The sequence below is a fragment of the Bos taurus genome, chromosome 2 (genome assembly GCF_002263795.3).
Source record: "Bos taurus isolate L1 Dominette 01449 registration number 42190680 breed Hereford chromosome 2, ARS-UCD2.0, whole genome shotgun sequence".
NCBI lineage: Eukaryota > Metazoa > Chordata > Mammalia > Artiodactyla > Bovidae > Bos > Bos taurus.
In genome coordinates this window covers 89,100,749-89,127,710 of record NC_037329.1, presented here as the reverse complement: position 1 = coordinate 89,127,710, position 26,962 = coordinate 89,100,749, and the positions used below count along the sequence as shown (strand labels likewise).

General features: G+C 41.6%; 1 protein-coding gene across 2 annotated transcripts in view; it reads right to left on the bottom strand.

Annotated features, from left to right (window-relative positions):
• AOX1 (aldehyde oxidase 1) overlaps window positions 1-25,524 on the bottom strand; it is a 71,723-nt gene extending 46,199 nt beyond the window's left edge. The window contains exons 1-15 of one of the 2 annotated variants that reach the window (XM_024999354.2): window positions 25,352-25,524; window positions 25,019-25,165; window positions 18,522-18,579; window positions 16,246-16,342; window positions 14,443-14,551; window positions 12,699-12,825; window positions 10,146-10,207; window positions 8,909-8,998; window positions 8,219-8,299; window positions 7,516-7,660; window positions 6,721-6,813; window positions 5,495-5,646; window positions 5,197-5,290; window positions 3,424-3,533; window positions 1,027-1,211 (exon numbers count right to left, since the gene is read on the bottom strand). In XM_024999354.2, the coding sequence (XP_024855122.1) occupies window positions 1,027-1,211; window positions 3,424-3,533; window positions 5,197-5,290; window positions 5,495-5,646; window positions 6,721-6,813; window positions 7,516-7,660; window positions 8,219-8,299; window positions 8,909-8,998; window positions 10,146-10,207; window positions 12,699-12,825; window positions 14,443-14,551; window positions 16,246-16,342; window positions 18,522-18,549 (1,373 nt within the window). In that variant the 5' untranslated portion in view covers window positions 18,550-18,579; window positions 25,019-25,165; window positions 25,352-25,524. 2 annotated transcript variants of the gene reach the window in all.
• Between the last annotated feature and the right edge of the window lie 1,438 nt (window positions 25,525-26,962).

Below are 26,962 nucleotides of genomic sequence, written 5' to 3'. Positions count from 1 at the left end.
GGTTGTTTTAATTCTGTTTTATGGGGCTTACTGCTGGCTCAGTCTGTAAAGAGTCTGCCTGCAGTACGGAAGACTTGGGTTCGATGCCTCGGTTGGGAAGATCCCCTAGAGACAGGAATGGCAACTTACTCCAGTATCCTTGCCTGGAGAATTCAATCAACATAGAAGCCTATACACTCCGTGGAGTCACAAAGAGTCAGACATGACTGAGTGACTAACACTTACTTACTTAGGCACCTTACATGTATTGATTCTGGGAGACATGTATTCATATATATGTATTCATATCTGGAGAGAGTGAAGGACTGGACAGGGAAGCCTGGCGTGCTGCAGTCCATGGGGTCCTGGAGTCAGAGGTACTGAACAACAACAATGTATTCAACCACTTAATCCTCTCAAATGCCCTATGAGGCATGACATATGATTATTCCCCTTTGACAGATAAGGAAACTGTGGTACTGTAAGATTAAGTAAGCTGACTGAGATCACATAATTTATAAGAGTTGAAATGAGATTCTAACCCAGGCAGTGTGGCTTGATCAAGATCATGGTTTTAACCATTAGTTTATTACTTCTGAAATGGTAATCAATACCTAGTGAAGGCTTAAGAAATAATGGCTGTATCTATAGTCAAATTATTACCTGTAGAAATAAACAGCCAGGTATGCAATACACTTAGCAAGTTATTGAAAAACAAACTCCCATAATGAATCTTTCATAATGATAAATTATTCTCTCACAATAAAGAATGCAGATTTACTCATTTTGTTTACTGTGTCTCTATATCAATACTGTTGGGAGATGGGTACACACACACACACACACACACACTCACACTCACACTCACACTCACACTATATGGTGCCCACTTCAGGATTCACTAAGACACATGGAAATAATCACGAAATCTTGTTAGAATTCCAAGTCATTAAACAGAAAGGTGGTAAGTATTTTTCTTCTTGTAATTACATGTCACCATGGAAAGAGCCACTTGGTTCCCTGGAATCTCAGGACGTGATTCCATACCTTCCAATGAGTTTCTGGCAGGAATTATTTGCAAGGATGGTGGTTGGACCAACGCCTCCGTATGCAATGGATAACTCTCTGATGATGCCATCTCCTTTTCCAAAACACACTCTCATTCCCGAATTAACTATTGCAAGTGCATTCTGTTGCCGCTGGGCTTGTCGGAAGGCTGACACAAACTCCCACTAAAAGCAAAAGTGATGGAGAACGTGGGCAAAACCCTCTCCAACATACATCACAGCAGGATCCTCTATGACCCACCTCCCAGAATATTGGAAAGAAAAGCAAAAATAAACAAATGGGACCTAATTAACCTTAAAAGCTTCTGCACATCAAAGGAAACTATTAGCAAGGTGAAAAGACAGCCTTCAGAATGGGAGAAAATAATAGCAAATGAAGCAACAGACAAACAACTAATCTCAAAAATATACAAGCAACTCCTACAGCTCAATTCCAGAAAAATAAATGACCCAATCAAAAAATGGGCCAAAGAACTAAACAGACATTTCTCCAAAGAAGACATACAGATGGCTAACAAACACATGAAAAGATGCTCAGCATCACTCATTATCAGAGAAATGCAAATCAAAACCACTATGAGGTACCATTTCATGCCAGTCAGAATGGCTGCGATCCAAAAGTCTACAAGCAATAAATGCTGGAGAGGGTGTGGAGAAAAGGGAACCCTCTTACACTGTTGGTGGGAATGCAAACTAGTACAGCCACTATGGAGAACAGTGTGGAGATTCCTTAAAAAACTGGAAATAGAACTGCCTTATGATCCAGCAGTCCCACTGCTGGGCATACACACTGAGGAAACCAGAAGGGAAAGAGACACATGTACCCCAATATTCATTGCAGCACTGTTTATAATAGCCAGGACATGGAAGCAACCTAGATGTCCATCAGCACATGAATGGATAAGAAAGCTGTGGTTCATATACACAATGGAGTATTACTCAGCCATTAAAAAGAATACATTTGAATCAGTCCTAATGAGGTGGATGAAACTGGAGCCTATTATACAGAGTGAAGTAACCAGAAAGAAAAACACCAATACAGTATACTAACGCATATATATGGAATTTAGAAAGATGGTAACAATAACCCTGTATACGAGACAGCAAAAGAGACACTGATGTATAGAACAGTCTTTTGGACTCTGTGGGAGAGGGAGAGGGTGGGATGATTTGGAAGAATGGCATTGAAATATGTATAATATCATATATGAAACGAGTTGCCAGTCCAGGTTCGATGCACGATACTGGATGCTCGGGGCTGGTGCACTGGGACGACCCAGAGGGATGGTATGGGGAGGGAGGAGGGAGGAGGGTTCAGGATGGGGAACACATGTACACCTGTGGCAGATTCATTTTGATATATGGCAAAACCAATAAATTATTGTAAAGTTAAATAAAATAAAAATTAAAAAAAAAAGCAAAAGTGAAGTGGCACTTGTAGAAACGCACTGAGTGACAACTATACACTAGGCAGTTGGAATGCACTGCCACACCGGGTCCTCACCACACTCTCTTGAGCTGAACCGTGCCCTCTCAAAAGTGACATCTTGAAGTCTTAGTTCCCAGTAGTACCTCAGGATGTGACTGTATTAGGAGTTAGGGTCTTTAAAGAGGCAATTAAGTTAAAAATGAGATAATTGAGGTGGGCAATAATCTAACACAGTGGTGTCCTCATAAGAAGAGGAAATTTGGACACAGACACAGAGGGAAAACCATGTGGAGACACAGAGAGAAGATAGTTATCTACTAGCCAAGGAGAGAAGCTTCAGAGAAAATCAACACTGCCAACACCTTGATATCAGACTTCTGGCCTCCAGAAGTGAGAGGGTAGTTAAGCCACTGAGGCTGTGGTTCTTTGCAGCCCTAGCTAGCAAAATCATACACTTTCCAAGGCAGGCTCGATCATTCCCATTTACAGGTGAGAATCCAAGGCTCAGACTGATTCAGTAGGTCTGAACTAGGATTCATTCTTGAGTCTGACTCCAAAGCCCTTCTTCCTACCACTAAGTTCTATTGTAAATTTATAGCTTCTTCAAAACCTCAAGGTATAAGTAGAGGTATAGTTTCCAGTTTTACTTGTGACAAAGCCTCACAGTACAAAGAATTTTTAAAAATCTGTAGGAAGGTAACTTTAGAGCTTGGTTTCAACAAGGGGAGGTAGGGAGGGAGAGAGAGAGAGGGATGGAGAGAAAAGCAGAGTCAAAGGTCTCATGATTCTAGGAATGATGGAGAGTACTTAATACAAGTGAAAAATATTCGCAGATCCTCATATTCTCCACTACTCCACTCAACACCTTTTTTTAAACTCTCTTATAGGTTGGAATTAACAAGCTGTAGGCTCGCAGGTAAAATGAAGAAATTGAAAGGACAGTCTCACCTTCCTTGAATAGGGGATGTTCACTGAGATCAAGATTTCTTCAGGCTTAAGATCGGCACTTGGGCACTTTCTGAGAAACTGCTCATTTAAAGGAATCTGTCGTCTTCCTTCTGTGGAAAGAAAGAACACTTTCCTTGGCATCTGTTCTTTATTAAAGAATCAAATTCCCAAAATTTGGGAAATAATTCTACCAAGTACAGGAAACTGATCAGGAAAAGAAGTGCTCTTCCTATGTTTAAAAAAATCTTTCACCATGTAATGGTGTCCTGCAGTGCTTCATCCCATCTAGGGCCCATCTTTTTTATTTTTATTTTGCCTTTTTTCTTGATGATAAATAAAAATATCTAGGTGAGTAGCCCAGAGGTCAGGCAGAGATGGACCTTAGGAATCACTTCCTGAACCATACGATTCATTTTGAGATTTGTGAGAAGAAAGAAGATATTAATATCTTTTGATATTCTAATCAAGTCATTCAACAAACATTTATTGTGTATAATCAAGAACTCTACTCAGTACAATAGTGAATAAATTGCCTTTAATGAATTTTTACACTAGTGAGATGTAGTCTTAATTGTTTCTATCTTTTCTCAGCACCTAAAGAATTTCTGTTCTTTAATCAATATATTGGAGGGAGGAACTATTTAAAGGTATAATGAAATAGGACTTTGGGATAAAAACTAAGAATCTTTTGATGTTTATATTTATATCACAAAACCTAATTCTCCATGAATGATTTTTTTAAAGGATGTTACTTAAGTTGATAACTGAATATACATCTTTTTTAGAACTTTATTTTTTAATTGGTGGAAAATTTTGTTTTGGTTTCTGCCGTACAACAACATGAATCAGTCATGATTATATACATATCCCTTTCCTCCTGAGCCTCCCTCCCCTCCCCCAATCCTATCCCTTTAGGTCCTCACAGAGCACCAGGCTGGTCTCCCTGTGTTATTTAGCAACTTCCCACTAACTATTTTACACATGATAGTGTATATACGTCCATTGACAGATGAATGGATAAAGAAGTTGTGGTACATCTATATAACGGAATATTACTCAGCCATAAAAAGGAACAAACTTGAGTCAACTGTAGTGAGGTAAAAAGTAAGTCAGAAGAGAAAAACAAGTTTCATATATTAATGCATTTATGTGGAATTGAGAAATATGGACTGATGAACCTAGGACAGAACGTACATCTTCATTAAGACAATTTTGTGGTTTAGATGCTATGAAGAGTTGGCATTTAACAATGCAGGTAAGAGAAAGTTAGTACGTATTTTTAAATAAAAAAAATACAGATTTATAGAGGACCAATTGAATCTTTCTAATAATTTTTGAATAAATTGAAATAAAAGAAATAAATGAAAAAATCTTAGACTTGGTTTTCAAAAACAAAACTCAAAAAAGTATAGGATGAAGCTCAACCACTGTTCAATGAAAAAGACTTGCAGGCTTCCATGAATGACAGCTCAAGTATGAGCCTAGAGTTCTCTTCACTCTTCAGATTACAGCAGGACAATAACCAACACTGGTCAGGCAGCCAGCATAGGAGAATATCTACCAGAAGTCTTCAAAAGGAAGGAGATGAAGACGCTAGGTGCATGCACAATTAGGACCAGACTGACTAACTTTCCAAGCATCTGAAAAGGGAGGTGGAATTATTAATACTAGAAAGAATGCTAATTGTCAAAACTGGACTTCCTATAACCCTGGAGAGGCAAAAGGAGAGGAGGAACAGGATTTAATAAGCCCCAGGAAGGAGGGGTCACTTACCTTTTGACAGCAGGTTGAGGGTACAGTTGCCCACAGCCAGGAGAGGGTTCAGATCTGAATCTGGATGCCTGCTCACTATGTGGCCCCCTAAAGACTTTTTAAAATAATGGGTTATTTTCACTCCAGTTGTGAAATTATGAAGACACAAGTGGTAAAATAAGAATCAAGCTTATTACAAGAATCAAAGCTTTGGAAAACTATTCTTTTTGTCTGTTCTCAAAGAATGAAAATGTCACGATTTGATAGGAATGGTCATTCAAGGGGCACACGCTAGCTATTACTGTCATCAAATACATACAGCCATATTCCTGATCTGCGGCCCAGCCAGAGTTTCCAAATGTTTCAGGAGAGCATGGTACATCTGTGTCTTCTCCTCAGGGAGTTTCCGGGTCACATTAGCCAGGATGTCTTTCACCTCAGCGAGGCTGACAGCAGCACCTAAGGTCAGCCCTGAAATGAAATCATTTGCAGAGAACGCAATGTGATCACTGCTGACCTGGAAATGCCCATTAGATTTTAGACTGCAGATATGGGATCTTTATGCTGGATACATGTTGCCCTGCTACTGGTGGTCATGGTGGTGATGGCAGGAATAGTGCTTGGTAATGGAGGTGGGCTTCCCAAGTGGTGCAGTGGTAAAGAATCCATCTGCCAAGCAGAAGATGCTAGTTTGATCCCTGGGTTGGGAAGACCCCTTGCAAGAGGAAATGGCAACCTACTCCAGTATTCTTGCCCAGAAAATCCCGTGGATAGAGGAGCATGGTGGGCTACAGTCTGACAGGTCACAAACAGTGGGATACCACTGATCCACTGAACACACACAAAGGAGGAGTTAACAGTGGTTGTAATGGTGGTGATGAAGGAGGTGATGGTGTTGGTGACAGAGGGGGTGATAGTGGTGGAGGTGATGGAGGCTAAATTTTTTGAACACTCACTGTGTCAAGCACTATGCTGAATACTTTACAGAATCTTCTTGAATTCTAACAAAGCTTTGAAATAGTAATAGCCCCATACAAACTGAGGTTCAGTTAGGTATCTTGACTAAGGTCTTTCAGTTAATATATGACAGTCAGGAACTGGACTCCAGAGCCAGACTTCAAACTCACATTTCATTGCCTCTCATCATTGTCATTACATCAGTTTCCTTTATTGAAATGGAAAAGCCAGTTTGGAAGCTGCATAATACATAAACTTGCTTTGGTTATCTACTGTGCTTCTGGAGAGCAAAGACTCTCATCTTTATTGTTTATCCAGCACTTGGCATGGTACCCTTCACTGAATAATTGTTACAGTTCCCTGAATGGCAGACATAAAAGTTCTTCAGTGAAAATCTAACTATTCAGACAGTATCTCCTCTAATCATGGAGGATTCTTCCCTGAGCCTCCTCCAGGATGTGATCACCTTACAAGGGAATCTCTCTGTATATTATAATTATGAATGATTTCTTCTGCGTGTCTACTGAGCAAAGCAAATAAACTGATTAATGCATTTTAACTAAGAAAGTAGGGACCCTGAGGACTCACCGTTATCTGTATAGTTTACAACACTCAGTTCTTCAATTCTATCAGGAGAAATTATAACTGGGTGAAAGATGCCTTTAAATTTCATGTCAGGGCCTGAGGATTAGAAAAAAAAATAGCAAACTAGGATGAAGGGGGGCCTAACTGCCTTTTAATTTTTGAAATTGTGATTAAAACTGATGTCCTTAGAACATATAAAAATGACATATCTTTCTATTATAGCTCTGTTCATTGCTAAATCACACACACAGAAAAAGGACAGACAGAATTTCACTAAACTTGTGGAGCCATCTGGACTTTTCAGCATTAAAACTTGGCTGACACATCTAAGTCCTCTTGGGGCATATTCAGAATTCTCCTTGGAAAGAATTCTGGGAGACTCCTCCAAGAAGCAGGTAGTCAAACTGAGTTTACAATGGACACAACAGAAAGATCCTGCCACTGCAATTTAAGAAAACCTACTATATCCATTGAGACACCACTAAGAGAGGAAACAGTAATTGCAAACCCCAGCCCCAGATTAGACTCCACATGGAAAGACAGGACAGCTGTGCTGACTCATTACAGAGCACGACTCTGGGGTTCAACTCTGTGTACTGCTCCGGTTAGAGTGACAGGAACTCACTTATGTAATGGAAGCTGTGAAAGTCTCTTGAGCAATCCTCAAGGGAAGTCAAGCACAGATGATTTAAAATGTTATTTCAGACTGTTTTTCCCAAGAACATGCATATATGAGGTTTTGCTCCCTGAAGCCCTTTTCCTCAGTTTTATTCTAGGAAGTCCCTGGTTTCTACGTACCCACAGAGGTGTTCCCCATGACAACAGGGGCCTGGGGATACTTGACTTTGGCTTCTAGAAGTTCCTTCAGGGTCACTGGGGAAATCCAGGTCATTCTATCACTACCAAAAATCCTGGTCTTCTGTGTTTTTTTCTCAGCCATTGTCTATTGAAAAAGCAATAAAGATTCAAGATCATCTCATGATAACATTTCCACCTGCTTCTGCTGTCTTTATAGGAACAAGGAAAGGAAAGAGAGATCTCTTTAAAAAATAAAATAACAGTGACCTAAAAGTAGTGTTTACTAGAAATCAGAGTATGGGACAAAAATGTGACAATATTTTACTCCTTCTGGAGACTATATCTCCTGTTGGTTCTTTTATATCTTAAAAGAATCTATTTCAAAGTTTAAAAATACTTTGCATATTTAATTTCATCAAAACACTTGATGGAAGAACAAAACTCCCCAAAACTGGAAGAAGAAAACATGTCTAAACCTCCAGATGCTGTGATGTCATTTCAGGGCATTTTGTAATAGATACTATGGGCTGATTATTACAATCAAGTGTTCCTCCCTTGGTCCCACACTCTTTAGACTGGACTGAGAATGGCAGATGGATATTACCTACTTGCCAATCAACTTTCAAGAGGATCCATAGCAAATATCCTTCTTCACATTTCACCATGAATTCCTCTGGCATGAGTTCAACTTTGCCTTACTTACCATTAGCTCGGGAGGAAATATCAGCTCTTGAGTTGGATCCAATGGCAGAAACTCCTCTTCTGAGAAGAGTTTCAGACTTGTCTTAAAAAGAGAAAGTACCAGAAGTTATTGTCATTAGGCAGTTCTCCGTGCTTTAAATCCTTTGTGGAATGAGGTCAGATGAAGATAGACACAGAACAGACAGGCAGAAAAGCCCGCTGACCAGCCATGGTACCTGGGCTCTAAGCCAAGGGCTCTCACACAGACCAGGCTGCTAGGGACTGAGTGCAGCTGCCGGTGGGCCCCCAGCCCTGCACCTGCTCCTTGGGGTCTGGGGGAAGCAGAGGAGGCAGCAGGCCAGACACAACCGAGAACCAGAACATTCCCCTGAACGCCCTGCCACCTCTCTTAGCACTCCCTGACCCTCCATTTTCCCTAACATCCCCACTAGAGAAAAGACTTGAAGCACATTTTTTTTTGACTGAGAGACACTAAGAGATCAATGTGCTTTCCCTCCTACAGACAGTGGTAAGTGACTGAGAGTAACGTCTGGAGTGAGGGATGAAGTTGTTAAGATGGATGATGGAGTGTGAATGGGGGAGAGGACGTGCTGACACGCCTCAAAAGCTTACACAGCCATTTTTCTTCCTAAAAGTAAGCTGGTCTCTACTGATGTCCTGGGAAAATCTTAAAAATGTACGTTTCACTGACCTCATTTCCTTCCTCAAATTCTGGTAATCCATTTATTCCTTGATCCAAACAGCAAACCCCATTTTCTTTACTTTGACAGCAGCCAGAAGTCTAGTGGGTGAGAAAAACAAATAACCAAGAATTTATTGTTGATTCTACTAAATATTTTTTCAGCTTTATTGAGCTATAATTAACAAATAAAATTATATATATTTAAAGTGTACAATGTGACTATTTGACGTTACATTATAAGTATACTTTGTTCAATGAGAATCACAACCAGGTTAATTAACACATCCATCACCTCACATAGCTAAAATTTGTGTGTGTGTGTATGTGTCTATTTTCTTCACAACTTTCAGGTACACAACACAGTATTATTACTATAGCCACCATGCTGTAAAGATCTTATAACAAAATCTGGCACATAACAACAATGGTTGATTTAATATTTTATTAACAACAAATAATTTATTATTAGCAATTTATCAATACCTTGGTATTAATAATTTATTTGTTGGTAAAATATTTTATTAATAATAACAAGTATTATTATTATTATCATTCTGTTCTTATGATGCACTATTTCATCATTTAAATTCCAAAAGCTAATCTTATGTGCCTCATTTCAATGCTGTTTATTCATCTGTTCATTCAACAAGCGTTGAAGTGCCTACTCAACTGACACACTGGTGAAGCACCAAGCAGACCACCTCCTGGTGAAAAGACGAAAGAGTCAATGGGCAATTACACCAACATATGACAAGGCTGCTGTAGGGTGTGCTCAGAGGGCTACAGGAGCACCAGGATAGGGTACCTGACCCAGACAAACAGGTCAGGAAAGACCCCTCAGAACAATGAACAGTGACCAATGAACAATGGCCAATGTCAAAGTGCTCAGGTGCTTATCATGTGGTTACCAGGGCAAGTTCAATGAACCAGGGCAGGCGCCCTGCCCAAGATCAAGTAACGAACAGCAATTACAGACCTTGAGATAAGAAGTCTTCCTGCATTAGTAACAATGGGCTATTCTTCTAATCACATCTGCTGCTGCTGCTGCTACTAAGTCACTTCTGTCGTGTCCGACTCTGTACGACCCCATAGACGGCAGCCCACCAGGCTCCCCCGTCCCTGGGATTCTCCAGGCAAGAACCCTGGAGTGGGTTGCCATTTCCTTCTCCAATCACATCTGCTACCCCCTACCATTTTATTTAACCAGGGAAAAAATATACTTAATAATGTGTTCCTTTCTACTCACTTTACAGAAAGTCTTGCATGCATTGATTATGGGCCTGTATCCAGTGCAACGACACAGGTTACCTGAAGGGGAAAAACCCAGTATTGTTAATCAAGGAATCTAGAGACAGGCACAGTTGGCCAAGAGATTGATGGAAATAAGGACCCCACCCAAGAAAGAAGTGCTGTTTGACATTTTGGTCCACCAAATTCACAAAGTCAAATTTTTTATTTTTGTCAACAAATTGGGATATTTGGCTGATAGTCTTGTGGCAGGGTCTAACAATTCAAATATTTGTATTTTCTCTCTGCAGTTATTATATACTCTGGTTGTGATAGCTGTTCAAAGAACACAATGATTTCAAGCCAAAAACTCTTGGTCTACAGCAATATTTGGGAGTTAATTTTCACATCCCAAATGGTCATCAACAGATAATTAGATTAAGAAGATGTGGTGTTAAAAAGAAGATGTGGTGTGTGGTGTGTGTGTTGGAATATTACTGAGTCATAAAAAGAATGAAATACTGCCATTTGTAGCAATGTGGACGGACCCAGAGAATAATATGCTTAGTGAAATAAATCAAAGACAAACACTATACAATATAACTTATATGTGGAATAATTGAAAATAATACAAAGGAATGTATCTACAAAGCAGAAACAGACTCACGGACATAGAAAACAAACTTGTGATTACAATAGGGAGAGGGAAGTGGGAGGGATAAATTACAAGTATGGGATTAACAAAGACAAACAATAATATATAAAATACAGAAGCAATAAAGACTTACAGTATAACATAAGGAATTTTATCCATTTTCTTATAATAACCTATGAGAGAATATAGTCTGCAAAAATACTCAATTACTATGCTGTACACCCGAAACTAACACAATATTGTAAATCGACTGTACTTCAATTAAAAATTTTGGTTTTCAATATCAGTAAAAGACAACATAAAAAACCTAAATTTTGATATTAAAAAAGAGAGAGAGAACTAAGCTTCAGTTGCTAGAAAGGTCAAAGGTATTGTATAGAAGCAAAGGCAATTTTTAAGCTTTAGAAGCAACGGGTACACAATTTATTTGCAATAAAACCTTAGGCCAGCATTTCTCTACAGTGGTCCATTTCCCATGTTCTCCTCCAACCCCTAAATCTGGCATCCATTCAAAAAACAAAGCCACTGAAGCAACCTCTCTGGGGCTGGATCCCAGGAATCTTCATTCTTAACAAATTCCCGTGTAAGTCTCAAGCACCCTAAAACTTGAGAACTTCTTGTCACTTGTTCACATCATAAATGGCCATGAGATCAAATGCATAAGACCTAATAAGGCCAAAGACCAAAGGCCAAATAAGTCCAGTTTGTGTCTTATGCACCATCTCCCCTTTTTACTTCTGTTTAGTCCTGTCTTCCTGGAACACTTCAGCAGAGGAATTGAGCACATGAACTTTAGGCCCATGTAATACAGTGAAGAAATAAAGTCCCTGGGAGACAGGAGACAAAGAGCCATGGAGGATATCACCTGAAATAGCATTTGGAAGGCTCTTATTCTTTAGAATTGTTCAGTCAGTTCAGTTGTTCAGTCGTGTCTGACTCTTCGCGACCCCATGGACTGTAGTACGCCAGGCTTCCCTGAATTGTTCAGAATCTTGATAATGAAGACTCCTCCAAGACCCAGCACCAGCTCCACACATACACACTGAGTTCCTGAATTTGATAAACTAGCTCCACATAAAGGCAGTTCTTTGAAATAAGTATCACCAGAAGATGTCAGTTTCTTTGATTTCATGTTGCATTCATTAGGAGCCCTCTGATAATACCGTCCTGAGAGCACCCACCCCAGTAGGAGAGAACTGGAGATAACTGAATTCCTTGGAGGGTAAATGAATAAACTGGTGTTGTAATTATTATAATTTTACATGAAATATTTTACTGCTACTTTCCTTTGCAAATTCTGTAATTCCACCAAATGATTAAGTCTACCAAAGAACTTATTGCATGTAAAGATGTATTACAATCTCCATGCCAGTAAAGGGAGTCCTGCCTCACTTTTTGCCTGCTACAGGAAGAGTCTAGCGCTGGTATAAACACTCGACTCCCTGGTATCTGTTTTACTCTGTATAAGAGCCATATGTTATATACTGTAACACAAAGGAGCTTCTTGTCCCTTGGGTCTTTAATTAAAAGAAAATTTCAACTGAAAAAAAAATAAATAAAAAAATAAAATAAAATAAGCAAACCATAAACAAGGAGGAGACCCTTATAGATTAAGAGACTTGAGAAATGTGTCAGCCAAGTGCAGTATGTGGGTCTTGTCTGAAACCTGATTTGAACAAACTCCTCCACTTATTGGTGGTATAATTTTTAGTAAATTACTCTCTAAACCTCAGTTTCTCCATCTATGAAATGGGAGATAATAATAGTGCCTACCTTATAAAGTTATCATAAAGAGTAAATGAAGTTCTGTTTATACAGCATTTAATGCAGTGTGTGGCACTTGGTTAGTGTTTAATAGCTATTATCAGCATCACCATTTAGAAACCAGAAATTAAAGCACACACACATACAACCTACCACCAAGAGCATCATTTAGCTGAGTCAGGGTGGGCTCCGGATGGTTCCTCAGCAGCGTGTACAGGGACATCACCATCCCGGGGGTGCAGAAGCCACACTGCGTGCCGTGACACTTGGCAATCCTCTCCTGCGGGCACAGAAACATTCAAACGCAGAACCCTGGGCCCGACCCCGGACCTACTGAATCAGAACCTGCATTCAAACAAGATCCCTGGGTGGTTCACAGGCACATTAAAGTTGGAGAAGAGGCCCCAGAAAATCCTTCTCAGCCTTAGTATCTCTCCCTTTCTTGGACTGGGGTAGCCATGATGACTGATTCTCACCAGCTTTTTAAGCTTCATTTAAACGTTCTCAGCCTTCAGAATTGCAGGGGAAAGCTTTAAAATCTCCAAGGTCCAAGCAGCACCTCAAACTATCTGACAGAATCTCTGGGGGTGGGTCAACGACACATATTTTTAAAAGATTCCTGAGTATTTCAACCTGTAGTCCAGAAGGGGAATTTCTGAGATAAAGGAAGTCCTTCAGATAAATGAACTCAATCATCTTCAAGTTGAAAAAACCTCAAGTATTTCCTGAGTGCCTTTATCTGCCCAGTAAAGCCCTAACTGGAGAAGGGAATGGCAACCCACTCCAGTATTCTTGCCGGGATAATCCCATGGAGAGAAAAGGCTGGCGGGCTACAGTCCATGCGGTTGCAGAGTCAGACATGACCGAGTGACTGAGCATATAGCCCTAATTATTTAGCATGCAGGAATTTGTTTACAAAGTGCCATCATTAATCCAAACAACAATCAAGAAGGAAAGATTGCCTTGATTTTTCTTCCAAATCTCCCTCCCTCCCACCCCAGCCTGTTCTCTTTCGAGTCTAACTTCAATGGTTCAAGCCCATTTTGGAAGCCGTTGTTTGGCTACCTTGCTGCCAGGAACCGGGCAGCAGGTACTAAATGACAGAGTGTTTTCATGCCTCCGAACAGCCAAGTCTCACAAGCATATTCAGGCAGAATCTGCTCCCTCTAGGTAACAAGGTTTCATGGAAAATAAACCGAAGCCAAGTAAACTGAAGCCAAGATTGCCTGAAGAATATGAAGCTTGTCCATTTTCTGCTCTGTGACTATCTTTCCCCTCTCCTCTCCTCTTAAGTGGTACTCATATAGACAAAGACAAGTAGCAACAGCATCTTTCTGGGCAGCATATAAATAATTGAAAGAGTCAGGCATCTGAGGTGTCCTTTCACTTCAGGCAAAGTTCTAACAAGGAGCCTCCTGAGGAGAAAAGCCTTATAATTCATTGACAGCTACCATTACATAGCTTCCAAATAAACTAAATTCAACAAATCTTTTTGGTAGCTGAGATTTTCATTCAATTTTAAAATCATGTTACACTTCCCTTTATAGAAAAAAAATAACAAGATTTTATCCCCCAATGCATAGATGGCTCTCTTTTCTACATAAGTTTGGAAGATATAAAATGGATAGGTCTCATTTAATTAGAATATAGAAAACAACCCAGTGATGTCAAGTTTTTTTTTTTTTTCCTTAGGAAAGAGTTCTCTAGTCTTAAAAAGTATTTTTCTAACAAGTCAGTCACATGTCCCAAGTTTCACTTCTGCCCCCGCTTTGTGTCATCTGTGGACTATGCCCAGGCAGCAGGGCCCACTGCTCTACTGTGTTAATTTTAGAAACTCATCGTGTGATTAATGATTTTCAAAGCACAGAAACCCTATGAAGAAGAGGCCCTCTCTCACCTGAACAGGATGAATCCTGGTCTTGGTGCTTCCTATGCCTTCTACTGTGGTGACGGCAGCCCCGTACAGAGAACAGATGGGCGTCAGACAGGCGTTGGCTGGATAATGTCTTCACATGAAAAAGAGAAGCACAAACTACATTGTATCTAGTGGGAAAGCAGCACCTCCAATATGGCAGGTTTTATAAGATATTCCAAGTTTTGCATAGACATTTTGGCCTTAGCTCATGGCCATTTTGTAGAAGACTCTGAGGGTCAGAGTGAGTTGCTCAGGATCACAGCTGGAGTGTCACATGGGATTCAAATTAGGCCTCCAGTTCTAACTCCAGAATAGTTTCCACTGTTTTTTTTTTTTTTTTTCCTGTTGACAGAGGGGCTGACATTCATTTCTCTAGTCACATGTGACAATCACCTGGAGCATATTCTGTCTTCCAAGCAGATGCCAGGCCAGGGGTTGCTTGGGCAATAAAGTTAATTTGATATTTTGCCTCAGAAGAAGAAACAGAGAGTGGAACACAGAACTCCTCAGTCCCACAAATGTACTGCTAGAAAATATCTAAGTCAAAAGGACTCCTAAAATGTTCTCATTTTACCAAACAAAATTACAGATGGCCAACAGATATGTGAAACAAAGGTTCAACCTCAATAACAATCAAGAGAGTTTCAAATTAAGCAATGAGAAACCATTTTTATCAAAGAAAATGACAAAGATTTTTAAAAATTGTAATGCGCTAAGAATGCAAAGGTTTGGGAAAATGGAATTCATAGACTGCTGAAAAGGATGTAAATTGATAGAACTGTTCTGAGAAGAATCTTGCTGGAAGCCATAAAAATTTAAAGATGCACTCATCCTTTTACCCTCCAATTTCACCTCTATGGATTTATCATCAAGAAATCATCACAAACATAAATATAAATATATATAGACATATGAGTGCTCACTGATCCACTCCTTTATAATAGTGAAAACCAGACAATAATCTAAGTCAGCACCTTTTGTTGATGGTGATATATATGATAGCACATATACAGCCATTAAAATTATATTTATTATTTTGAAAAGATATTCATAAGAAGTGTAGCAACGGAAGTTTCTAAACTGTACATGCAGTATGCTTCCATAAATATATACACAAAAGAAAGACTGGAAGGATATTAGTAGTGGCAGTGTTAGTCACTCAGTCATGTCCCACTCTTTGCAACCCCATGGACTGTAGCCCACCAGGCTCCTCTGTCCACGGGATTCTCCAGGCAAGAATACTGGAGTGTATTCCCATTCCCTTCTCCAGAAGATCTTCCTGACCCAGGGATCGAAACTAGGTCTCCTGCATTGCAGGCAGATTCTTTACCGAAGTTTGAGCTACAGGGAAGACCTTAGAAGGATATTATTCACTTATAAATAAATGTAAACACCAGGCAGTGATTGATTAGTGGACAAGACAGATTAAAATCCCTGCCAAATAGAGTATATCTTCTCACTGAGGGATGATGGAGAATACATATGTACTTGGACAATACATACCCACAGCACACACACGATGAGAAGTACCATGAATACATTAATAAGGGAGCAGGGAGCTGCAGAGGTGAGATGGGGCATGGGTATGGGGGAGGTGATCAGGGAGGGCTGAGAAAGCAACGTTTTTGCTGGAACCTGAATGGTTTGATGCCCATCATTGCATTCCCAGTGTCTACCACAGTTCCTGCCACAGCAGGTGCTCAATGCATATTTACCAAAGGAAGGAAAACAACAAAGTTGAAAGCTACAAAAATTCAACCATATGTGGACTATGCAGCAAGGTACCTTATCTTCTTGGTAATGGGGTTATATCGTGATATCATCACTGTGCAGGCACCACAGCCTCCCCCTCCACAGCCATATTTGGTTCCTGTGAGTCGGACTGGAAAAGCATAGTTAAAGATAATGTGTCTTCCATAATTTTCTTTGTAAAACAGCTCTGACCTTAGGAGACAACATCATCAAACATTCTTAAATGTACACTTAAGTTCGATACTTATTAATCAAATGACGTATGTCTATCTTAGCTGCTATTATTTATAATCTTATAAGTCCTTGATTTTCATTTGTGTGTATGTGATTTTTTGTTTGTTTGGTTTTTTTTTCTGACTACAGGGCACATGGATCTCAGTTCCCCCACCAGGGACTGAGCCTGTGCCCTCTGCAGTGGAAGCGTGGAGTCTTAGCCACTGGACTGGCAGGAAAGTCCCCCACCTGTGTGTTACGTCTAGTTTCCTCCTCTTTAAATCAACTGGACCTCAGGTTGCCAAAAAGAGGGCCAAACTTAAAAGAAGGAAGAGTCTAGACATATCAGTGGCCCTGAGGATTTGTAGGTATGAGTACCTCGCATATCTGTTCTTTCCTTATGTGTGTCTTTGATGACATACAGAGTAAAATGTCAGAGTGTAATTAATTCTTAGAATATTTGTGTCATGTCATCCACATTTGCTATATTTCTCTGTTTCTCAGTGGCAGAAACTGCTAGTTGTTTCCCCATATCTTTTCTCTTATTCTTTCTTGGTAATAGAAATGCTAAATTTTGGGCTACACATGTGGTTGCCTGGAATAAAAAAGGTACATTTTCCCATCCTCTTCTGATGCTTGGTGGGGTCATTAACAATGCTGACCACAGAGATAGAGGCATAATGCTCTGTATAACTGCCAGGAAGGAAATACCCTCAAAGGGAGAGGGTTGCCCCTCCCTCATCCCTGACTTCTTCCTTTGTGCTGGAATTCAGATATGACGGCTGGACCTCAGTTAGTCGTCTATGACCATGAGGAGAAAGCTTCATGCTGAGGAGGGTGAAGTAGCAAGACAGAAAGACCTTAGCCCCTGATAATGCTGTGACATTGTTTTGTTAGCCTGGATTGACCTACCTTCAGGATTCCTTTATGTAAGTATCATAGCCATGAGAATGTGCCTCAACATAGAGACTTCCTCCAACATAGAGGAAAACTGACCAAGAGACCCAGCTGCTGCACTTTGACATCCATCACCCCACTTTTCATCAAGGTCATGACTCCCATGGGCTGCTTCCCACTAGTGGCTCTGAGCTATGGAGCTGTGTGGGAGTCCTTGTCAACCACCCTCAGTGGCTTTGATGAATCTGCCTTGGATTATATGCAGTCTGAGACTCCTCCACTCAGCCTTCTCTCTCTATGTTCCATGTCTAAATCTTCTCTGACTGCCCCTCTATTTCACTCAGGCATTTTTCCTAATAAAACTCTTGCATATATAATCTAATTTTTTGGTGTCTGCTTCCCAGAGACCCTGAAATAACACAGTGAGAAAGAAATAAACTTCTACCTTATTTACTGCTTTTGGGATTTTCTGCCACTCACAAATGAAACAAATCTTAAACATTACACTGGTCCCATGGATAACCAGGAAACTAGTATTCATTACTTTTATGCCCAAAAATCTTGAATGACTTCCAGAAAATTGTTATTATGTTTTTGTTTGAGTTTTGTGCTGTTTGGGGAATTTCACTTTCTCTGGGGAAAAATGTACAAATTCCCATTGTCTCACAAGTTGCATACAATGTAGTGGGGTCCACAGACTGCTGGAAGCCCACTGGAGTTCGTGAACAGCAGAATAAGAATCCATTTCTTAGATTATTTACTTAGGAAGTTTTTTCAAGGTAACATTTTCAGGTTTAATTTCTCCATCGTTCTTTCACTTCCACTTTGGGAGATTTCTGTGCTCTCTTTTTCTAATGGGCATGATGATTAGTCCTTGAAGTTAGAAGAGCAATATTGTGACTCTTAATTCTAATGGATGCTAAATAAAGCTATGTCAGCATCTGTTGCTTTAATTCCTATTGCTATTCTCCATTTTACCCAATATATTTAATTCCAAAACAGAGATCAGAAAGAACTTGATTCTCTGATAAGCGCAACTGTGCAGTGTCTACAAAACTCAGGTGTAGGACTTTCTCAAAATAGGGGATATGACTCAGTGTGGCTCTAAAAAGATACTTAAAATATCACTTGATGAAGATATCGGGGTTATACACAGATACACACACACACACACATACACAACTCAAAGCAAAGGATACGCTTCTTCCTCAGATATGGCAATAGCATTGTTTCAGGATCAACATTTTTTTCTGTCACCTGTACCAAAAGAAAATAAGAGATTAACACACAAAGTTAGGAGAGTTAGAATATTTACATGGGTGGCTCATGCTAATTTCATGAAGATTCATATTAACTAACTCTTATGTTCTCAACTTGACATAATGTTTGTGGAACACCTGTGATATACAAGTCATCTCTCTTAAGTGTATAGTCTAAATCTTGAGCCCCACCACTAAGTTGCTACTGTCCGTGGTCCTGAACTATCATTGTTCTCTAAGGCAGTGGTTGTTTCTAGTAACAAAACACTAGTGACTTCTCTCCAACTTCTACAAAGTCTGAAGCAAGTGAGGGAAAAGATAACAGCAGAACTGAAAATAGCAGACAGAGAGGTAGGGGAGGTCTTCTGGACCTCTGAGAAGTCGATACAGGTTTTTTCTTTTTTAAAGACTTGTTTGTTTATCATATTCAAAGAATTACAGTTTCCAGAAAGAGATCATAACCATCCATTCCTCCCAAATCTAAGAGACAAAAGAGAAGATAAAATGCATATGCCAACTGATACAAATACGTGCAAGCAAAGACACACTTAAGGAGCAAGTTGGTGCGGGCAGTCTAGCATCATGGCAGTTAAAACAGCAGCATCTAATGGATGGCATGATTGAAATGTCATGATTGGTTATGTTTTCCAAAGTGATCATGTTTTCCCTTTCTTAATTGCAAACTTGGATTTCTTTTAAATTCATAAATAGAAGCATGGTTTTCTTCACAATTTCAGAACTAGAGCTCATCCTTCACCCATGTTATACCAATTTTCCCTACTGGAGAGTAGGTGAAGAGGGTACATATGCTTATTCTATAGATGCATCCTAACCCTCAATTCTAAGTGGCCATAGGCTGGGCAAAGTGAAGTGAAGTGAAGTGAAGCTCAGTTGTGTCTGACTTTTTGCGACCCCATGGACTGTAGCCTACCATGCTCCTCCATCCGTGGGATTCTCCAGGCAAAAATACTGGAGTGGGTTGCCATTTCCTTCTCCAGGAGATCTTTCCAACCCAGGGATCAAACTCGGGTCTCCTGCATTGCAGGCAGACGCTTTACCATCTGAGCCACCAGAGAAGCTCACTGGGCAAGGTGAGGCAGGTGCCAATTACCAAGGTTGGATCTACACCCTAGAGGAAACTGCAATATAATATGGATGAAATGATTTGTGTGTGTGTGTGTGTGTGTGTGTGTGTGTGTGTACACATACTGCAATACAAGAAAACTGTGAAGTGCCCTCAGGTATCCCCAACTTAATTGGCCCTCAGATGGAATTCTACATTTTATTTCCCAAACTTGCCTCTTCCCTACTTTTCCTGAACTTGTTTAATAGATTCACCATCTCCTAGGTCGGCCAAGCTTAAAAAGCCTGTGCTATGTTCTATGTTTCCCTTCCTTCAATCCACCACAATCAGCATCACCAAGTCCTGGCCATTTACACTTCCAGAGCAATTCTCTAAACACCCTTCACTTCTCCTGTCACTCCCTGAAATCCACTCTTATTACCTCCAGCCAACAATGATAACAGCTGCCTAACAGGTCTGTCCGCATTCTTGGCACCCAGGATGCCACCCTCTATACCATTACCAGAATGACTTCTCTAAAATCCAAATCTGCTCATCTTCTGTGTCTGCCTAAATCCAACATTGACTCCTGGCCGCCACGCTGCTGTGCTGGGAATTCCTGAATCATTCAGGGTGCTTGCTAAATTGAAACCTTTATCAGATCAGGATTTCCAGGAGAGAGAACCAGAAAACATGCATATTTAAGAAATACACTGAGTAGGTGAATTTCTACCAGCTTCTGGAATAGGAGAAGAAATCCAAACTCTTTCCCATAGCTATAAGACTTCTTTGATAAACTTTCCATCATCTGCCACTCAACCCATGTACCTTGAACTCTGGTCACATGAACTGTTACCAGAAGTGGCTGGTCCTAGTAGCACAGGGACTTTTATCTTTTGCTTATAGGATTCCCACTGCCCTGAAAGTCCTTCCTCTCTTCTCTACTTGTAAGAATCTTGGATGCCATTTGAAGCCCTGCTCAGATGTTCTCTCCTGTGGGCTGTGCAACCATCTAATATTTGCCTTCCACTCTGTGCTCCAAGCAACCATCCTCCTCTGTGCTCCCATGGTCAGTGTCCACACATCTTTCACAGAACCTGTTACCCTATATCACAATTATTTGTGTATGCATCAGCCTCTCTTGATCCTGAGAGAAATCACCATCCACTATTCTTCATGTCTAACACTGAACTAGGTGCTGGGGGTATATGATAAGGATGTAACACATGTTAATTAATTTAAATGAATAACTTGATATGTATAATTTGCTATGAGGACATTAAGGAGGGAGGGATGACATCTCACAGGCTGGGACATAATAAAATGGAGAAGAACCAATAATGGTGGCAGAAACTTTTAGTTGTCTCTCCTGGCTGGCTTTCTTTCTTCCTCATGCCTGGAATAAAGATGAAATGGTTAGAATGCCAGCAGCTACTTTAGACCCTAAGGCAACACATTAATGGCAACAGGGAAAAAAGAAGAAACTTGGATCTCAGATGGCACTATGAAGCTTCTGAACCAGCCCAGAATGCAATGTCTCTCTCCAGATATCCTTTATGTAAAAGTAAAAATGACTTGTACCTTATCTGAACTACTTAGTTTTGAGTTTGAGTTATTTTCAGCTGAAACTAATCTTAATTCATACATATGATGGTGAATCCACAGAGGCCCAATTTTAAGGGAGAGATAGGATCTGTGTAACAAGGAAGAGCATTTTAGGCTTGAGAGATATTTGTGTTTTCATGCGGAATTAATGGAAAAGCAGATTTTGCTTGTTTGGGTATTTGTTCCAAGAGATGTCTCAAGAGATTGGAGCCTGGCTTAAAGGACTACTGACTTGAAATGTGTTTATTTTTCTTGATTTGGTGATTGGTACATTTGGAGGAGGCAAGTGGGGCAGGGATCTGGCATGCACCCTGTCTTGGCAGGTCTTGGAGTGAAACAGGGAGGTCAGGATTCTGATGGTGGCTGGGGAGTGGGAGGCAATGAGGAAAGGAGTTTTCCTTACTGACTGGTTGGGAGAGCTGATACCAGCTCTCAAGTCAGGGTCATTGCAGGTTCTTGTCTCAGCAAAACCTTGCATGTTACAAGGTGAGCATGTGTCCCTGTGTATCTCCACTGGCCCTTTGGGAGATGTCAAGTTCACATTACACAAAGTTGAGAAATGGCCTTCCTCTGTGCAGGGCTCATGACTTGTGAAGGGGGCGCCTTGCCAGATACAAGACAGAGGCAGAAAGAGGAAGGAAAAAGGAGATCAGGAGGAGAGAGAAAAGGGAAAAGAACAGAACATAAGGAAAGCCAAGAGGAGGAAAATGGGCAGAAATGGTGTATATTGTGGGATATCATAGCCTTGGAATTGGGAAAGAGGTTGGAGGGGACGACCAGTGAGGACATTTGCTCGAGGCCACAAAACTGCTGAGTGTCAGAGCAGAGAGTACAGGATTCAAATCCATGCCTAACTAGTTCCAAAGCCCACATCTTCAATCTCTACACCTCACTGCCTCATAGAACAACTTGTTCCAGTTCCTGAGATACGTTGTGATGTGGCATCTAGGGCATAATTTATTCATGGGCTCTTCCTCCTTCAACTCCAGGTGAGTGAACTGGGTTATCTACTCTGGAGGCTACAGGTGAAGATTTCAGAAATCTCTCTGCAACTAGGTCTCTGATCAACGTATTCGGCCTAAGCCCCTGCCCAATGACACATTTTGGTGACTTGGGAATGAAAAATGAAAGTGTTAGTCACTCAGTAGTGTCTGACTCTTTGGGACCCCACAGACTATAGCCCACCAGGCTCCTCTGTCCATGGAATTTTCCAAGAAAGAATACTGGAGTGGGTTGCCATTCCTTTCTCCAGGAGATCTTTCCGACCCAGGGAACAAACCTGGGTCTCCCGCATTGCAGGCAGATTCTTTACCTTCTGAGCCCAGGGAAACCCAGTGACTTGGGGGGATACTACAAAAAGCACAGAGCAGAGGGCAGTCACATCAGTCTCCTAACTGGCTTCAAAGCTTCTTTTCAAGGGCAAGACTCTAATCCCAGAGGTTATGTTTGACTTCATGACCCCTGTTCCTGGTGGCTTTTTCCTCTTTTATCAACATCCCCTCACTCTCTGATTCAGGGACTTTATTCTAATTCTATCCATGAGGCAATCAGGTTTGCTTGCCAGGATTGAAGCACATACCTAACAGAATTTGGAAGGGAGGGGCAGGAAAGAGAAAGGGTGACATAATTTAACAGGGCAACTGCAAAAACAAAATCAGTATTTCTAATATGCACGTTCCAAACGATCATAGGATGTTTGGCCATAGATGAAACAAGCCCACAGATAAGAACCAGCTCATTTGTTTTTAAAAATCAATAGAGTACAAACTATTATTAGCTGTTATGTTAAAAATTCCACTACAGTTTGTTTGGGAGCAGGGGAGGGTGGAGGGGGAGAAGAAGCTAGACTCAAACACCTATTTCCTCCTTTAACCAAAACCCTTACCATCACCTAAAAAGCCCTAGTCATCTGGCCCCTGGCCACATCTCCAGGCCCTCTAGTCTCCTTGCTGTCCCCTGAACATGAAGAAAGCCTTGTCTCTGAGGATTTTTGCACCTTTTTCTTTGGACAAACAAGGATTCAATTCCAGCTCTAACTCCTAAGGAGACAATATAACTTATTTCCTTGGTGTAGAGTGCCTTTCCCTCAGATGCCTGCTCCTTACTTCATACTGGTGACCACCCAAATGTCAGCCTCTCATCCGGTCTTAAACATCCATCCTGCCTGAAGCACTAGCTCGCATCCATTTTCTGTCCCCTCACTCTGCTTTGTTTTGCATCCTGGCATTTATCACTGCCTGACATGATACATTTCCATTTATTTATATGCTTGTTGTCTGCCTCCCCAAAGGGACGTGGTCATTTCTGAGCTCGGTTGAGTCCCCTGAGGACACTGAGCACTCGCACATGCATGTACATGCTCAGTCGCTCAGTCATGTCTGACTCTTTGCAACCCTAGGGACTGGAGCCTGCCAGGCTCCTCTGTCCATGGGATTTCCCAGGCAAGAATACTGGAGTGGGTTGCCATCTCCTCCTCCAGAGGATCTCCCCCTCCCCAGGAACTGAATCCCCATCTCCTGCATTAGCAGGCGGAGTCTTTACCACTGAGCCACCTGGGAAGGCCATACTGGCCTAGAGCAGGCCCTTAAATCAGTGGATTAAAAACTCACTACCATTCTTTGTGAAGTAAGTAGTACTATCTCCTTTTATCAGAGGAACTGAGGGTAGGTTATATTGTCTCCCTAGGAGTTAGAGCTGGAATTGAATCCTTGAATCCAAATAAAAAGGCCACAGTTGTGTCTACTGCACCATTTGGTTATGCAAAAGAAGAAAAAATGATACCATAAGACCACTTCAAACTCACCCCCCACCCCAATCCTTATCATGGTTCACTCTCACAGCAGTCCTGTGAGGGGATCCTAATGGCCCGCCTTCAGCAAAGTTCAGGAAAAACAAACTCATCTTATCCAGTGTGAAACTCAGGCAACAGGTACAGAGGAAAGTTTTATACAGGACCTAGAATTTACATGATTTGGGGAAATCCTTTTTTTTTTGGGGGGGGGGGAAGGAATCCTCTTTAAGAAAAATGATACGAAATTCAAATTCGAAATTAAGCTCAGGGCTTTAGAAGAGGCCTCACAAGTGAGAGGCCGTGATATTTGACTTTCCTTAACTTCCTGGTGAGTCTCAGGGCCAGTCAGGGAAAGTCAGGCTCTCCCTGACTCAGACACAGGGATCACTAGGGCTCTGAAGGCCGGGTAACACAGCCCTTGCCCCATTGTTTGCTTTTAAGGAAGCCTTTTCACCTTCTTGGGCTTCCCTGAGAGCTCTGTTGGTAAAGAATCCACCTGCAGGAGACCCCAGTTCAATTCCTGGGTTGGGAAGATCCCCTGGAGAAGGGAAAGGCTACCACTCCAGTATTCTGGCCTGGAGAATTCCATGGACTGTATAGTCCATGGGGTCGCAAAGAGTCGGACACGACTGAGCCTCTTTCACTTCACTTCACTTTCACCTTCTTGCTGAGGTATCCCCCTTGCAAAGTGCTGGGACAACATGAAGAGTAAGCGGTCTGTGGCTTCCTGCGTGGGCGTGTTTTAAAGGATTCTCTGGGGGCTTTGCTGCCTCCAAACCTCGGGCAACGGCTGGAATTGCCCCAGGGGATCTACGGAGCGAGCTTGGCTTCCGAGAGGACCCTGGAGTCCCCAGAGCCGGACATGGGCTCAGCGCTTCCAGGTGCTGTAACTTTGGAGACGATGGGAATAAGTCTTGGTGAATCCATCTCTGCGGCCCTGTCTTGACTCCAGACTGCTCTCCGCTCACCCAAACGCACCCAAGAGCCGAGGTCTAACGAAAGACGTTCCCGTCTGCTGATGGGTTTGACAAGGGGAAGATTCGGGAGTACTGACTCTGCTGAATAAGAACAATCATTTCTCTTCCTGTTGATGGGGTGTGGTGGGCTTGGGAATCAGCCCTCCGTCTAGGAAGGAGAGGGGAAAAGAACATCAGGAAGGCGGGGGCCCAAAGATCCAGGCAGACCTAGAAAACGCTTCTCTTCCCTGCTCCTACGGTGCAGGTGGGACGCGCAGGCAAACCCGCGTGCAGTCCAGAGCCCGGCGCCCCAGCACCGGGAGACCCGGCGGGACAGAATGGGCAGCGCGCTCACCTTGCGGCCGTTCACGTAGAAGAGCAGCTCGGCGCCCCCTTCCATGGTGGTGGGGTCCGAGGGTCCGAAGGTCCCCAGGAGGAGTCGCCGGCACCGGGGCCCCGACACGCAGAAGGGGTCGAAGGAGCCTAAAGTGCAACCACTCTCGAGGGCTCAAGTCCCACTTTAGATGCAAAGTTCCGGGAGCGCCCTGCGGGGAAAACTCTCCCCGGATCCCAGAACGTCATCGCCCGGCTCCCTCCGCGCTGAGACCATTGGCTGGGATCTTTGGACGCGGTCCTGAATTCCTCGCCCAAGGCGCCAGGCTTCTGTGCTGCCTTCCCCCGCCTCTTAGCAGGTACTGCAGGTCCTGTGACGTCGCTTCGGTCGTCGTCGTATGTTAGTACATTTTAATGGCTTTCCAGCTAGATTTGAAGTCCGGGAACAGTAGGAGTTTTTTTATATCTCCGCTCCCACCATGCCTGCCGCAGTCTGTACTTTTAATAGTTGATACTAACCTAGATAGCATATTGAAAAGCAGAGACATTATTTTGCCAACAAAGGTCCGTCTAGTCAAGGCTATGGTTTTTCCAGTGGTCATGTATGGATGTGAGAGTTGGACTGTGAAGAAAGCTGAGCACCAAAGAATTTATGCTTTTGAACTGTGGTGTTGGAGAAGACTCTTGAGAGTCCCTTGGACTGCAAGGAGATCCAACCAGTCCATTCTAAAGATCAGTTCTGGGTGTTCTTTGGAAGGAATGATGCTAAAGCTGAAACTCCAGTACTTTGGCCACCTCATGCTAAGAGTTGACTCATTGGAAAAGACTCTGATGCTGGGAGAGATTGGGGGCAGGAGGAGAAGGGGACAACAGAGGATGAGATGGCTGGATGGCATCACTGACTCGATGGACGTTGAGTCTGAGTGAACTCCGGGAGTTGGTGATGGACAGGGAGGCCTGGCGTGCTGCAATTCATGGGGTCGAAAAGAGTCTGACATGACTGAGCGACTGAACTGAACTGCAACTATCACAGTCGATACGGCTTTGCAAGAGAGGAACTTAAGGACAACAGAGGGTTTTATAACTTTCTCTCACACTTTAAGATATAATTATTGCGGGTTTTTTTTTTTTTTTTAATATCAAGAGCTACCTTGATATAAACTATTTTTAAAGTTTTATCATTATTCTTAATTTCCCCAGTAAATAACCATAACGTTTATTTGGTAAGTGTCAATAGTGATGTAAACCATCTCGAAAGACTTTTTTTAAAGTAAAACTTGGAAAATACTGAAATGCATAAAAATAAAAGTCACCCGTGTCCACAACAGAATTTAACTTTCTGGTCTATTTTTACATTTTTTAAATCTGCACTATAACACCTTTTAAAAATTCAAATGGATTCAAACTCTTTCCCAGACTTCTCTTTAACATACCTAGAACATTTTGCTAGAACATTTTGCTATCTCATTTATGTAAACATATACATTTTATTGTGAAAATTTCTAAAATTTTGTACATAAAAGAATACAACTAGCATCCCCATACACCTGACTCATTGAGCTTTGAAAACATTCGTTTTGCCACACTCCCACATTTTTTCTGAAATATTTTAAAGCCCAATTTCAAACACATT